This window comes from Haliotis rubra, unplaced genomic scaffold (assembly GCF_003918875.1).
Source record: "Haliotis rubra isolate DU_JTF1 unplaced genomic scaffold, ASM391887v1 Scf3, whole genome shotgun sequence".
In the NCBI taxonomy this organism is placed as follows: Eukaryota; Metazoa; Mollusca; class Gastropoda; order Lepetellida; family Haliotidae; genus Haliotis; species Haliotis rubra.
Window position 1 is genome coordinate 7,956,193 of NW_025766968.1, and position 17,254 is coordinate 7,973,446.

The 17,254-nt window shown below is 39.3% G+C and overlaps 1 protein-coding gene across 1 annotated transcript; it reads left to right on the forward strand.

Moving 5' to 3' along the window:
• Positions 1 to 14,585: 14,585 nt before the first annotated feature.
• LOC124282553 (nociceptin receptor-like) lies at positions 14,586 to 16,584 on the forward strand. The gene has a single exon (XM_046718560.1). The coding sequence runs from the start codon at positions 14,586 to 14,588 to the stop codon at positions 15,579 to 15,581; it is 996 nt and encodes a 331-aa protein (XP_046574516.1). The 3' UTR covers positions 15,582 to 16,584.
• The last annotated feature ends 670 nt before the right edge of the window (positions 16,585 to 17,254 follow it).

Below are 17,254 nucleotides of genomic sequence, written 5' to 3' on the forward strand. Positions count from 1 at the left end.
TGCATGTTGAAGTGACGGGAAGAGGATAGAGGGCTGGGATGGGCTGGGGGATAACGACCCGTTTGTTGTAACTATTGACCTGATGGTTGCTGACCCATCTGGGGTGGATACACCGCTGGACTGGGCACTGAATGCAAAGTGACATGAGACATGTTACTGACCACAGGTAAGTTACCAGTGTCCGTGACTGTCGCTAATAGGAAGGAGTGTCACCTGAAGTCGTTTAGATTCGTTCCCAGATAATTCCTTCTTTCTGTTGTCATTTGCCTGCCTTAGTTTTAATATTTAAAAAAATGTATATTCGGTCTAATGGTGTAGCTTATGCTGCCTGAGGACATTAGTTAAGAAACGCTGGTAGCTCGAAAGAGAGCATATCTACAACTCCAAACATTGTCCCTGATAAAATGTGCGCCCCAGCAAACAATTTCGTGATGCTTTCCTTGTAACAACGTTATTCTGTGGACTCCCATTTACGTTGTCGCAACGTTGGGGCATGACGCGTTACGTCGCCACAAGGTTAAAGTTATTTGATGCTAACGTATTTTACGGTGTCTTAACATTCTATTTAACGTTAATAGTTGAAAAATAGTTGACATGTGTGATGATAATTGATTATATACACCAGAGGTGCTGTATCTGCAGGCATTTGTGTACTGGTGTAACTATGTAAGGCATGATTTTTATGCAGCGAAGATCTCACTACTTTTAAGGACGAACACTTTAAAGCCAGTCATTACACTGTGTGCATTTTTCACAACTGAGCTACACAATATCTCTTTTATTTTCAGCTTACTCTGATGACAACTTTCTTTCTCTAGGCACAAAAATACGCGAAAAGACCAATGTATTCATTTCTGTACGCGTATCGAATAAGGAAAAGGTTAGTAATCACCGTTAATCAAGTTTCATAAGTGAACATCATTATTCTTTCGTTACACTTTCGGTATTCCTGTAACTTCCATCATGAAGAGCATTAATCAGGACAAAAACACAGGAGCTGAGGAAGGAATACTTTCCGATTCATCTTATAGCCCCGTGCCTTGATTGTCAGGTCGAACCATAGGATCATTTAGCCGTTCTGTAGGGTTTTCTTTAAGCACTTTGACAATTCCAGTGGTGTGGCTTCCAATTATGAAGAATTGCAACTAACATAACGATATCGTTTCGCTAACTACAATGCGTGTCTAAAACCCTATTCTCCAACATGTCTTGAGTAATCGATCATGGAAGTCTTACGGGCTGACATTAACACAATATATCACTGAAGGCGAGTTACGGCACCAGTGATTCGTCTTGTAACTCTCAGAGTAATTCACACCGAGCCAGAAAACAAATACACAAACCTAGCACCGTCTGTGCCTTTGTGACTTAAAAGTCACCTTGAATTATTGTGAATAATGCAAACTAAGTTAACCACTGTTTTTTTAGTTGTTACGAACAAATTGGGTTCTTTGAACTTTTCGAGGTCTGTTTGTTTCCCATGGCGGGATTAATCTTCTTTCCATGATACAGACTAGTACATATAGGGACTAATGGGGCAATCTGTATCTATGTCACCGTCGACATGCAGATGGATGTTTGAACTGAAACCTAAACAACCGTCGAGAAATTTATATATATATGTAAGTTTCAACGTAATTTTCCAAGGTCCGTCTGTACCTTTCGGTATAAGTGTTTGAATATTTATTATTTATCGAGAAAACAAAGTGTCAGTAAGCACATATGCTGTAAATGCTGTTAGATAATGTGTTATGTGATATGTGATATAATATTTCCCCATTGTCACGGATCATCATCAATACCTTAATTATGGTATTTTATAAAAGGCATATAGCTGGAATTTAAACACCACCCAACCAACCAACTTTTATAATGGTGTCAATTTTTTTCCTGGTTTATCAAACACTTGAGCCATGCTGGCTTACCTAATCATCGTAGTTTCCGACATGGCCTTTACAGCTATGTATACCTAAGGAGTACAATAGGGGTTGGACAAAGGGATCCAAACCAAGGTTCGTAATATATAGAATCGACCTGAATTTGGAATTCGACCGCAGATACCTAACCAATGGCATGGGTCCTACCATGATCAAGATTTAATTCTTGTTTTTTATCCATACATTCAATATTGTTTTAAATGACACACTGTATGGATATGTGTGGTAAGCTTTGGGAAATTGGCCATATGCTCCTAAATGCCATCAAAGCCTGCCAAATTATATTCAGCATTAAGAAATATCACACGTAAGCCTTCTTCTCGAAAATTTAATATAATTCCCGTCTTGTCTGCAATGGTTCCGGATAGTATGTCGCCGGATTTGAGTAATTCCCATATAGTGCTCGAGGCACCAGTCGGATGCTTCTTTACGAAAATGATACCCAGACAGTCTAAACAATTAACGGGTGAAAAATTGCATTGCTCTCTCTTCGCTGGTCGCAATAACAATCCAAGTATGAAAGATCAGAAACGTAGATGCCAATCATTGCTCGTCAGAGCTCAGACCTCTAGGGATTCAATGGCCTACACTGATTGCCCCGGTCAGCGACAGATAGGATGAAGGCTGACCCCAAAATGGACATTGATCGGCGTGATAAGTCATGACTTCAGCGTTACTGCAACCTGATAGGAGAGCGTGTCGTTGGTGCGGTCACCGGAACCGTGATAGTGGAGAAGATTGACAACACTATTTAACCGTTTCCCATCACTCTGACAAATGAGAACATGCTCAAGAAATTAGAATTCAGTTGCTCTTGAGGCAAATGGCCTAGTGTCTTTCTGTACCGTGAAACGAGTACAAAAGTCAAAGTTTGCCTTCTTAAATCACTGTATCGACGGATCATAAAATACATGACCCCCACTACGTGGGTTCACTATTTTCAGAGTAAACGTGTTCAGGCAGTTTATACATGAGACCCACTCAACACACATACAGTACTGACGATGCAGTGTCAGAGATATCCCACAATACACATACAGTACTGACGAGGCAGTGATATCCCACAATACACATACAGTACTGACGATGCACTGTCAGAGATATCCCACAATACACATAAAGTGCTGAAGATGAAGTGTCAGAGATATCCCACAATGCACATACAGTACTGACGAGGCAGAGATATCCCACAATGCACATACAGTACTGAAGATCCAGTGTCAGAGATATCTCACAATACACATACAGTGCTGACGATCCAGTGTCAGAGATATCCCACAATACACATACAGTGCTGAAGATCCAGTGTCAGAGATATCCCACAATACACATACAATACTGACGATGCAGTGTCAGAGATATCTCACAATACACATACAGTATTGACGATACAGTGTCAGAGATATCCCACAACACACATACAGTACTGACGAGGCAGTGTCAGAGATACACCACAATACACATACAGTGCTGAAGATACAGTGTCAGAGATATACCACAATACACATACAGTGCTTAAGATACAGTGTCAGAGATATCTCACAATTCACATACAGTCCTGAAGATGCAGTGTCAGAGATATCCCACAATACACATACAGTGCTGAAGATACAGTGTCAGAGAAATCCCACAATACACATACAGTGCTGAAGATACAGTGTCAGAGATAACCCACAATACACATATAGTGCTTAAGATACAAGGTCAGAGATATCACATAATGCACATAAAATATTGACGCTGCAGTGTCAGAGATATCCCACAATACACATACAGTACTGACGATGCAGTGTCAGAGATATCCCACAATACACATACAGTGCAGAAGACACAGTGTCAGAGATATCCCACAATACACATACAGTACTGACGATGCAGTGTCAGAGATATCCCACAATACACATACAGTATTGACGATACAGTGTCAGAGATATCCCACAATACACATACAGTACTGACGAGGCAGTGTCAGAGATATACCACAATACACATACAGTGCTGAAGATACAGTGTCAGAGATATCCAACAATACACATACAGTATGGACGATGCAGTGTCAGAGATATCCCACAATACACATACAGTGCTTGAAGATACAGTGTCAGAGATATCCCACAATACACATACAGTATTCTCGATGCAGTGTTAGAGATATCCCACAATATACGTACAGTATTGACGAAGCAGTGTCAGAGATATCCCACAAAACACATACAGTGCTGAAGATGCAGTGTCAGAGATATCTCACAATACACATACAGTATTCACGATGCAGTGTCAGAGATATCTCACAATACACATACAATACTGACGATGCAGTGTCAAAGATATCCCACAATAAACATACAGTACTGACGAGGCAGTGTCAGAGATATCCCACAACACACATATAGTACTGACGATGCAGTGTCAGAGATATCCCACAATGCACATAATGTGCTGAGGAAACAGTGTCAGAGATATCCCACAATACACATACAGCGCTTAAGATACAGTGTCAGAGATATCCCACAATACACATACAGTGCTGACGATGCAGTGTCAGAGATATCCCACAATACACATACAGTACTGACGAGGCAGTGATATCCCACAATACACATACAGTACTGACGATGCAGTGTCAGAGATATCCCACAATACACATACAGTGCAGAAGACACAGTGTCAGAGATATCCCACAATACACATACAGTACTGACGATGCAGTGTCAGAGATATCCCACAATACACATACAGTATTGACGATACAGTGTCAGAGATATCCCACAATACACATACAGTACTGACGAGGCAGTGTCAGAGATATACCACAATACACATACAGTGCTGAAGATACAGTGTCAGAGATATCCAACAATACACATACAGTATGGACGATGCAGTGTCAGAGATATCCCACAATACACATACAGTGCTGAAGATACAGTGTCAGAGATATCCCACAATACACATACAGTATTCTCGATGCAGTGTTAGAGATATCCTACAATATACGTACAGTATTGACGAAGCAGTGTCAGAGATATCCCACAAAACACATACAGTGCTGAAGATGCAGTGTCAGAGATATCTCACAATACACATACAGTATTCACGATGCAGTGTCAGAGATATCTCACAATACACATACAATACTGACGATGCAGTGTCAAAGATATCCCACAATAAACATACAGTACTGACGAGGCAGTGTCAGAGATATCCCACAACACACATATAGTACTGACGATGCAGTGTCAGAGATATCCCACAATGCACATAATGTGCTGAGGAAACAGTGTCAGAGATATCCCACAATACACATACAGCGCTTAAGATACAGTGTCAGAGATATCCCACAATACACATACAGTGCTGACGATGCAGTGTCAGAGATATCCCACAATACACATACAGTACTGACGATGCAGTGTCAGAGATATCCCACAATACACATACAGTACTGACGACGTGGCAGTGATATCCCACAATACACATACAGTACTGACGAGGCAGAGATATCCCACAATACACATACAGCACTGACGAGGCAGTGTCAGAGATACCCCTTAATACACATACAGTACTGACGATGCAGTGTCAGAGATATCCTACAATACACGTACAGTCCTTAAGATGCAGTGTCAGAGATATCCGACAATCCACATACAGTCCTGAAGATGCAGTGTCGGAGATATCCTACAATACACATACAGTGCTGAAGATACAGTGTCAGAGATATCCCACAATACACATACAGTGCTTAAGATACAGTGTCAGAGATATCCCACAATGCACATACAGTATTGACGATGCAGTGATAGAGATATCCTACAATACACATACAGTGCTGAAGATACGGTGTCAGAGATATCCCACAATGCACATACTGTATTGTCGATGCAGTGTCAGATATATCCCACAACACACATACAGTACTGCCGATGTAGTGTCAGAGATATCCTACAATACACGTACAGTCCTGAAGATGCAGTGTCAGAGATATCCCACAATTCACATACAGTCCTGAAGATGCAGTGTCAGAGATATCCTACAATACACATACAGTGCTGAAGATACAGTGTCAGAGATATCCCACAATACACATACAGTGCTTAAGATACAGTGTCAGAGATATCCCACAATGCACATACAGTATTGACGATGCAGTGTCAGAGATATCCTACAATACACATACAGTGCTGAAGATACAGCGTCAGAGATATCCTACAATGCACATACATCATTGACGATGCAGAGATAGAGATATCCTACAATACACATACAGTGCTGAAGATACGGTGTCAGAGATATCCCACAATACACATACAGTATTGGCGCTGCAGTGTCAGAGATATCCTACAATGCACATACAGTATTGACGATGCAGTGTCAAAGATATCCTACAATGCACATACAGTGTTGACGATGCAGTGTCAGAGATATCCCACAATACACATACAGTGCTGAAGATAGTGTCAGAGATATCCCTCAATATACATACAGTGCTGAAGATCCAGTGTTAGAGATATCCCACAATACACAAACAGTGCTGAAGATACAGTGTCAGGGATATCCCACATTACACATACAGTGCTGGAGATAGTGTCAGTGATATCCCTCAATATACATAGAGTGCTTAAGATACAGTGTCAGAAATATCCCACAATACACATACAATCTTGAAGATACAGTGTCAGAGATATCCCACAGTGCACATACAGTACTGACGATGCAGTGTTAGAGATATCCTACAATACACATACAGTGCTTAAGATACAGTGTCAGAGATATCCCAGAATACATATACAGTGCTGAAGATACAGTGTTAGAGATATCCCACAATGCACATACAGTGCTGAAGATACAGTGTCAGAGATATCCCAGAATACATATACAGTGCTGAAGATGCAGTGTCAGAAATATCCCAGAATACATATACAGTGCTGAAGATACAGTGTCAGAGATATCCCACAATGCACATACAGTCCTAAAGATACAGTGTCAGAGATATCCCACAATACACATACAGTGCTGAAGATACAGTGTCAGAGATATCCCACAATACACATACAGTGCTGAGGATACAGTGTCAGAGATATCCCACAATACACATACAGTGCTGAGGATACAGTGTCAGAGATATCCCACAATACACATACAGTGCTGAGGATACAGTGTCAGAGATATCCTACAATACACATACAGTGCTGAGGATACAGTGTCAGAGATATCCAACAATACACATACAGTGCTGAAGATACAGTGTCAGAGATATCCCACAATACACATACAGTGCTGGAGATAGTGTCAGTGATATCCCTCAATATACATACAGTGCTGAGGATACAGTGTCAGAGATATCCCACAATACATATACAGTGCTGAGGATACAGTGTCAGGGATATCCCACGATACATATACAGTGCTGAAGATACAGTGTCAGAGATATCCCAGAATACATATACAGTGCTGAAGATACAGTGTCAGAGATATCCCACAATACATATACAGTGCTGAGGATACAGTGTCAGGGATATCCCACAATACACAATCAGTGCTGAAGATACAGTGTCAGAGATATCCCACAATACACATGCTGTACTGACGGTACAGTGTCAGAGATATCCCACAATAAACATACAGTGCTGAAGATACAGTGTCAGAGATATCCAATAAAAATGTCTGATATGCATGGTCCTGCAGTGTACGCCTGCTACATAAATGTAACAATACTCGGTCTTTTAATGTCAGTAAATTCTGTCCTTAAAACAACAAGTGACCCGTTTGCATGTTTATAGATGCAGGGGTTGTTATTGGGGATGGGGTTGATCTATTCTATATCTTTCTTCATAAGCCTACTTTTGAAGGAGTTTTCAGGAACAGATTATGACTTGTCACATATGGAAACTCATTTTGTTTCTATGGAATATGAACTTTCCAAGCAAATTTCAAATAAGACAAATATAGAATGCGTCTGGTCCGTAAATAAATTAATCACCATGTACATTTTATCAGGTGAATTGTTCCAGTGTTGATCCGATCCAAACCTCAATATAATATTATTAACTACGCTTTGAAACAGGACTAAATTCCCCCCTGCGTCATGTCTTTGATGTCGTTCATACAAATTAAACACTCCAGGTAGTTGTCCAATGAGGACAGTAGCCTCGTCATGCGGAAACATCCTAGACGAGCTACTTTGGTCTTTTCTAAGATTCCTGCGAGTCCTTTTATCTAGCAGTATTCCAGGTGTTATTTGTGCATTGGACCAAGCACGTGTACGTTTTACAATCAAAGGTAGTTCTTCCCACATCAAAGCTTTGTGAATGAAAGATCAACGGTATTTCGGCTGTACAGGATCCTTTGTATGCCTGGTTCGTGCGTATATTTACACATGGATGACTGACACTGTTCTTCGGTGTTTATTGAATCAAGCCGCACAAGAAATGTCAGGCTATTTTGTTCTTCTCATCTGTACTAACTGCGTTGTTACTGCGCTGCAAATAAGAACAGTTCGAATATAGAATACCTACCAGGAATTATGGATTATCGGTCCTAAGTGAATAAATACTGACTAATAAAATAAATAAAACATAAAAATTGTAAATAATAAAACTATGTTATTTGAAGTTATTCTGTGTATAGCTAATGGTAATTTAAGAAAAGCACCTGAAGGCAATTATGAAATGGCACGGTGAAGTAATGTGATCTTCTGAACAATGGATGACGTCATCTTGTGATCAGATGATGACGTCATCACTTTTCCTCAGTTTGACGTGTCATCGCTTCCACTGGCCTTCAACAGCATTGAGACTCGCAGAAATGCACACGTGCAAATATAGGAAATTTTACTTTCATTCTACCATTGCTATCCAAAGGTAATTAATCACATTTTGGCTTCTTTATACCACATTGTAACATGAAAAGAGTTAATGAAATGTAGTTTATATGCACTGACAGAACAGAATACAGAATATCAAACGTCATTATCAGATATATATTTCCTCATTTCGTGGAGAAAGCAAACACTGTCCCTGTTACTGAGTTGTACCCAAATCATAAACAATTCAGAGTCACATTATGGAGGATAAAGAGTAGTCGGGCAACACTTTATTATTGTACAGGGTTGTACCAATGGGAAGACCAGCATGCTTCCAAGTGATTTATTGACAGATGGTCAATGACTTCAGATCTTGTTGTGGGAAAATAGCTTGTGGTCCTTGTCGCTTCAGATTTTGTAATGGCATTTTTCCTCATTAATCGTTGCTAGCTTCAGGTGGGGGGAGTTTCGGCAGGAAATTGTGGAGTAATCTACAGTTCGATTATGTTCAGTGTCTGTTTGCTTGTGCATTAGAATCGGACGATTTAGATGCTGCGATAGAATTGTTTGGATTATGGCTTTACATCTCATCATTTGTGTGATAAGGACAGTTTATGCACGCCAGACAGAGTTAGTGATTTAGATTTAAATGTATCAAGGAGTATCAGTTTTATACGACAGGAAAGCCCACGAACACAGATACTTTGCTGAGAAACCAAGGATAATGATAGTAGCGAATCAGGGATGCGAGCATTCGACACGCGGATACTTTCCAATCCGTTGATAAGATTAAACTGTACTTAGACAACAAATCTCTTTTAAGAGGCCAGCGGTGGATCGTATGTAGGGTATCTAGTACAAATTGTAAGTGTATTAAATATACTAGACACTTCTAGAAAACATGAATGTGTTATTCCCATTATCATTACACTTCCTTGAATTTTCATATGAGTTGAATGAGTTTATTGACAGTAGGGGGGGGGGGGGCACATGTATAATAAAAAGCAGGAATAGTAGCGCGTCTAAGTCCATCATAAAATGGACATACTAAACAAAAGTGATACTCTGATTCAATGATTCTAACTACGCAAAAAAGGGCATAACCTGTCTTACCTAGCTAAACCTATTTTCCTACCTTCTTCGATTAATAATTTATGACTGAAGCAGCGGGGGGGATGAAAGGGCAATACAGTAAACCATCTCAGGTATACACGACAGGTAAACTTTCAAGTTTGCCTCATGTTTTATAGAGCGGTACAACATTAGTTTATTATACTTATAAAAATCTTCAAACCAACGTTGCTTATCAATATATAACATACACCTTTGCTTGAAAGACGATATGAAATGATTAATAATACCAACATCCTGATTTCTCCACACTTCACCGAATCCATATTGGAACAATAATGATTTGAGCTCTAATGCCCAACAACATAAGCCCTTATTTGCTAGAGACAACTGGTAAGAATAAACTTTCTTATGAATAATATTATCTTCTTGATAAAGCAGTCTTACCCAAAACTATAATCCTCACAAAACAATTGACTTAAATTGAATGCCGTCCTAGCTCACCACGAACCACACTATTTGGTACAGATCTATGTAAATATAGCACCTCCTTACAGAAACGATCATGAACTCTTTCCACGTCAGGTGATGGGTGAAAGCCCCAAACCTCAGAACCATAGATAAGAACTGGCAAGATTTTAACATCAAATATGTGACAGAGCATATGAATTGGTAAGTTACGAAAGTTATTTACTTTAGATTTTAAACATTGAATGACTTTGGTAGCTTGGAGAGCTAATGTTTTCTGAGCAATATACCACGTCCCAGAACTTGAGAAATGCACTCCGAGGTATTTATAGGTAGGGACAATATCTAAGATTCGACCATTAAAAGAGAATTTTTCATAGAGCTTAAGTCTTCCTTTTTTCTGAACACAATGACGTTGCTTTTATCTAAAGTAACCAACAGCTGCCACTTATCACAATACCTTGACAACTTGTCTAACCTCTTTTGAAGACCTTTAACTGTACTGTCCATCATCATCACTATATCATCTGCGAACAGAAGCATAACACTTGCAGCATACCGATACTAATAGACCATTGATTATCCTGCCCTAGAAACTCAACTATGTCATTGATAAAAAAACGAAAAGAGAAATGGAGACAACTGACAACCCTGACGGACTCCAAAGTTACAATCAAAGAACTCTGTACAACCATTCCCAACAAGAACGCAAGATTTTACATTTTCATACATATTTCTTATAAGTTTAAAAATGCGACCCTTAATATTACCGATCCATAATTTATATAGAAGCCCATTATGTGTAAATCTATAAAAGCACAGTAAAGTCTACCTTAATACACGGACAAGTAATTGTTTATTACAGTGTCTTAGATGAAAATATTATCTGTAGTTTGAAAACCTTTTCTGAATTCAGCCTGCTCCGGAGCTAAAATATTTTCTTGAGTGGCCCAAAGTGTTAACCTACTGCAAATAATGTTAGAAAATATCTTTCCTGAAACCTCATGGAGTGTAATTGCCCTGTAATTACCCGGCACATTGGGGTCACCCTTCTTATGTACAGGAAGTATAACTCCCAGCGTAACCTTATGAGTAAGATGGGGGGTAAACTTACCAATTTTCGGTTATGATCACTGTGGTCACTGAATATCATAAATCAGGATAACGCCAATGATCATAAGGATACAGATACAATGACAGACGAGTTTCATCCTTGTCTGGTAACTGAGGACAACTCTAGGCCCAATCGTGTGTGCTTTCCTTTGGGCCAGTAAGACAACCTGCTTCATTGAAGCAAACAGTTTTATAGAATAGTCTTGTTGATATAAGTTGAAGTTTCGTACACCTGATCTCATTACTATTTGATAAAACTTTATTAAGATCATTGCAAAGTCTTTGCCGCCTTGTTAACCATTCAAGTTATTTTTACGTTTGAATGTTTCGAACCATAGTAAAGTGTAATAAGTTGACCTTTTCCCCCAGCCAGGAAACGAGATAGAAATGGTCATCTACTTAATTTAAGATCTAATTTCATGTTTTCCGACGAACGGACATATTGTTAAATGTGTCTTACTGACTTACCTTAAACTGTCACAGTGTTGTGGTGATATGTAACTGAACACAACACAACATTAACGTACATTTGCAGAATGCAGTCTTTCAGTGCTGTGTACATGGGCAGCTGCAGTAGCCAGGGATGTAATTAAACATCAAGAAAATGAAAATACACGTTTTTTTTCCTTAAAAGCTCCATTAACCCATTATGAGATGAGTTATGAATTGTTACGCATTATCCAGATCACAATTTGATAAATGTATGGATAATGCCAGTTACTTATGAGTAAACAACGTAAAGAGAGGCATTTAGTCATTGATTTGTTAAGTTACGAGACAAGGCTGACTGCAGTGGTTTCGCTATAACGAGTTGATTGTGACATGCCGTCTTGTGATATGTAACTGTTTGATGAGCCTATGCCAAACACTTCCCGTTATCCCGCAAATATGACGTGAGCAGCATAAACTGGTTGCATGTCTATATGTAAGTGGCATGTGTTCAATGGAGTCCATTTAGTCCTGTTTGGAATTACTAAGTGACAGGATGTCTTATTCATTTTCATGCATCACAATCAATAGTATCTACAGATCAGGTTAGCATCTGGCATACATGCATGGGAAAGGATAAGTCATTTCCGTAAGTGTGCATCTGTGAAGGGCAATATAATGCTTGTCTTGTTTGGAGAAATATGAGGTGTACGATGTCGGTTATTAAGGCCGTGTATAGTGTCAAATGTCTTGATTGTCGATATGCGTGAGCGTTGGTGTACACCGCTTTGAGAACGTCGTAATTTTAGACCATCCTGGATGGGTTTCACGCTGTACACGCCAACCATAATGCAACATTTGTATAACCATACAAGGACAGAGAAAGAGCCCAACAAGTCAAGCTTATGTTCCCACCGGAGGCAACCATAAACACTTGCATGTCGATTCTTCACCTGAAAGAGTATAAGAACATACATGTTCGGTTAAAGTGGAAAATGTCAAACATGCTTTATGCCTCTCATTTTGACCTCTAATTGGCTTTGGGGCGGTGGGGTAGCCTAGTGGTTAAAGTGTTGGCTCGTCACGCCGAAGACCCGGGTTCGAATCCCTACATGGGTACAATGTGTGAAGCCCATTTCTGGTGTCCCCGCCGTGATGTTGCTGGAATATTGCTAAAAGCGGCGTAAAACCAAACTCAGTCAGTCAGTCTAATTGGCTTTAGTGGTGTTAACGTATTAAACTGAAGAAAGAGTATGCGTGACTTATCTAGTGTCCTAACTGGATCGGGATAATAATAGTGAGTGAGTTAAAATTTAACGTCACCTCGGCAATATTTCAGTTATATAGTGGCCAGAAAGGTTGTGCATATACAATAAATATGAGTTGTTAAACAACCAGTCATCGAAGGACTGTGAAATAACTAGAGTATCACAGATGGCGTTAAACCTGGCATGTAAATGTAAAATTATTTTTTTACGAAGACAATACAATATTATAACAGGCTATAGGTATCCAACAACTCGAGGTAGATCACCATACTATGTGATAATATTAATAATCTGAACATGTTCGTAATCTGAACGCGTATTAAATATTCACGGTATAAACGTATCGTGCCATCAAATACAATGCATGTGCCTAACTGTAATCCCTGATGACCAGGCACCACGCTGTGTGTATGTTTTACTATCTACAATACGTCTACTGCCCTTTCAGTAGCATTGGGTAGAGGTGTAAGTTTGTGTCACAGTTCATGCGATTTTGAGTGAAGTTATTGTTACAGTATGTCATATGAGAGAAATATTACCATATGCAATAAAATAATGCAGCTGCTATTTAAGACGCGGGGTCTTATGTCCACAGCTACCACTGTGGCTGTGATCTATCACATGATTATATTTGAATTTTACTTTCGTATATAAATGTTTACACATGAAATACAGCTTATCTGACGCTTTCCGTATTTCTTTGACCGCATCATGCAAATGTTATTAAACTGTAAATATCTGCAATGTACACAATGAACAAATACACCATTTATCTTTTGTTTACAGATTCTAAACCGCTGACTTTTTGTTTCAGCAAGATGGATCCCAACTTTTGTAATGGTAGTGTTTGCTTCAATCAATCAGGTAATATTTGTACTATATTTCATCTCGAACTTGGTTGCCATGAACATGATGGAATAAGGACCGTACAAGATTGAATAGGACAAATGAAGCACTGATATGTAAAACCATGGGAATTTAGTCAAGATCAATTTACTCTAGTTTCATGGACTGGCATGACCAGGTTGTGAGTTGTGTGTGGGAGTGAGTATGTTTTGTTTTCAAATGACTTCTTGCAATAGTCCAGCTATACCATGGTGGCAATGATCAACGAACGCAATCAGTAATCACCACTTGATTCCTTATTCCACATAGCCTATTCGGTCATGCATCAGTCATCATTCTCAGTTCAGTTCATTGACACCTGATCAATCACGGCGACTGCCTTACCAATTGAAGTGAAATTTATCTCGTCTATGAGAGCGAGCGTCAAGTCAAATTCGCACAATCAGTGTCACAGTTGGTAATACCAATGATCAAGCTAATATTCAAGGCTGAACACAACTTCCATCAAAAAGGTAGACATCTAGTTACTGGATTTTTCTTAATTTTTCTAAAACTGATGAGTTAACACATCTTTTGCAAGACTGCACACTGTCATGCGTATTGGAGACATATTTCAAACAATGTTGATGTTTGTTTTCAGCGCCAATGATGAACATGAAACCCGACGATTGGGGCTTCATTTTCAAGGTCATTGTCACGCCTATCATCGCTTTAATAGGGATTGTTGGAAACTGCCTCTCCTTCATGGTGATGAAAACAAGGATGTTGCGGGAAAAGTCATACAGCCATTACCTTTGCGCATTGGCAGTGTTCGACAGTTTGTCCCTAATAGCGGTTCAAGTCAAAACAACAGATGAACTGCTATACTACCTTCACAAGCCAAGTCTGTTCACCTACTTCACCGACGCCGGATGTAAACTATATGTATTCACTGAATGCATGTGTTATTTAATGTCGTCCTGGCTTATTGTGTGTATGGCTCAGGAAAGATTAATCGTTGTGTTCATGCCCTTCAAGAAGCATGTGTTGTGCACTCAGCGTGGAGCCGTGGTGATCATTCTAGCTATATTTGTTATCATGTCCTACACTCAGATGTTCCGTCTAATCATGGTTACCAAGATAGGAGACAAGTGTGAAGGCCGGCCGGAACTGTCCGCTATTTACACGTCTCTCCATGTGTATTTTTACCAGTTTGCGCTGTGTTTCATTCTTCCTATCCTTATCGTGTCCATCTGTAACATATCTGTTCTGTGTAAGATCAGGAGCGTCAGTCGGGCAATGGCGGATGAGAACTCGTCGTCCACGAGATTAACGCGAGGAGCGGCGAGACGTCATAAAACCACGATGATGCTTCTGACAATCTGCTTCATGTACATCACCACCCTTTTACCAGTAATCACAGTCACGATGATAGTGTTTGTTTACCTGAATATTTACCCCTCACATGCACCTTCGGTTTTTGTCAACATCACGCCTTGGACACATGTTGCTACAGTCGTGTCACAAATTAATTACGCAGCAAACTTTTTCATATATGTTGTGTCAGGTAAAAACTTCCGTGTTGAACTCAGAAGAATATTTTCAAGGGAAAGAGGAAGTAACCTTAACAGCTCCAAGACACGAGAGGAGATAATGCTACTCTGATACCCTACATCTCATGCTATATCCGGGGTTTGCAGAGGCCGGGAAAATATCACTTTATGATTCATGAATATTTTCAGTATGATTGGGAACAACGGATAACGAGTAATGTATTTGTCTGTCATTAATCATTCTAAATGTTTTACATTATCTCGTTTGGAGTGGGGTTTCTGGTAATGGACAATTGGATAGGTGGCGTGAAGCTGATGCTTGGATACGTTTTCTTTTATGGCTTTACGTCATGTGTTTCTTAAACTATTTCTTTATATGTTTATACTTATTCTAATAATGGTTACAAATCTGTTTGGGATGGTAATTTGGATGATTTATGCTATTTTGGTCTTGTGGTATTTCACAGAAATACACATATTCAGTAGCATTTAACAGACTAATTACAAACGGTAATGAATTGACAACTTTTTCATTTTCAGGCTGTGAGTAATATTTGGAAAATGGTCAATCATAACATGATAATCATCATTATTAGCACAAACATAAGCCGTTCATGTGATACGTTGTGTCGGTTTCTTTTATTGAATGCATATGTTTATGTCCAATACCAAATGTTACTGTGCAAACTGTTTTGACATTTGAATTGAAGAATTGAATTTGATTGAATTGAATTTGTTCTTGATAGTTACGTTCTATATTTCATATATATTGAATTTTAGTGCATAGTTGACCGGTGATAATTGGTGATTACTTTTGATCTTGGCAGTTATGTGAGTGTATGTTACATAACATGTTGATTGTGCCTCTTGACTTTGCTCAATCCTTCCTATACGTCGTACGTATGTCGTACGTATATAATTATATTATTGTGCAAATGTCCGTATGTGGGAATGTAACCGGTGCAACAGTTGTGACATCATTCAGGAAATCAATTTCCATTACACATGTTCGACGGTTTAGTGTTGCTTATGAGGAGGTGCACCAGCACCCATGCATGCTCTTGTAATACTTGATCAACACAACCAATAACAAGGAAGTATGAAGGCATATTCATCCCGAGCAGCTGGATTTTCCTTTGATAAATATTATAGAAACTAAACGACTGTCATACCTTTTAATACAGTACAGCCAGAAATTATTGAGAATTTTAAGATAGTAAATTCTTTATTTTCTTTCACTCATTACTCACGTATTAAATGTGAATATTAGCAGAACATAATTCCAGATTCAAAGACAGGTGAACAGTTAGTATTTTGTCAAGTCACCATAGGCAGCAATGCAGCCTTCAACGCGGCGGGGCATACTTCTGATCAAAGAAGTTAGAAAGTCGTGGTCCACGCTGTCCCAATATCGGACCACCTCTTCTTTCATTTCAGCAATATTTGTCAGATTTTTCTTATTGACACTTTCCTTCATAAGTCCCCAAACATTTTCTATTGGGTTTACTTTTCTGCCAACCCATTGCATGCAGCTCAGTTCTAATTGTCTCCTTACAGACAGCCACAGTTCCTCTATCAATCATATCCAGCCTTAAGTTTTCTAAACTCCTTCGTTTGTTTTTAGAAACAAGAATAGCAAGCCGCCTCCTGTCACCGACAGTCAATTTTCTGGGCCTACCTGCGCCTCCCTGGTGCTCAATGCCATATCCATTTGCAATATTTTTCAAAACACGATAAACAGTGGACAAAGGGATGCCTGTTCTACTTGAAATCACTTTAGCTGAT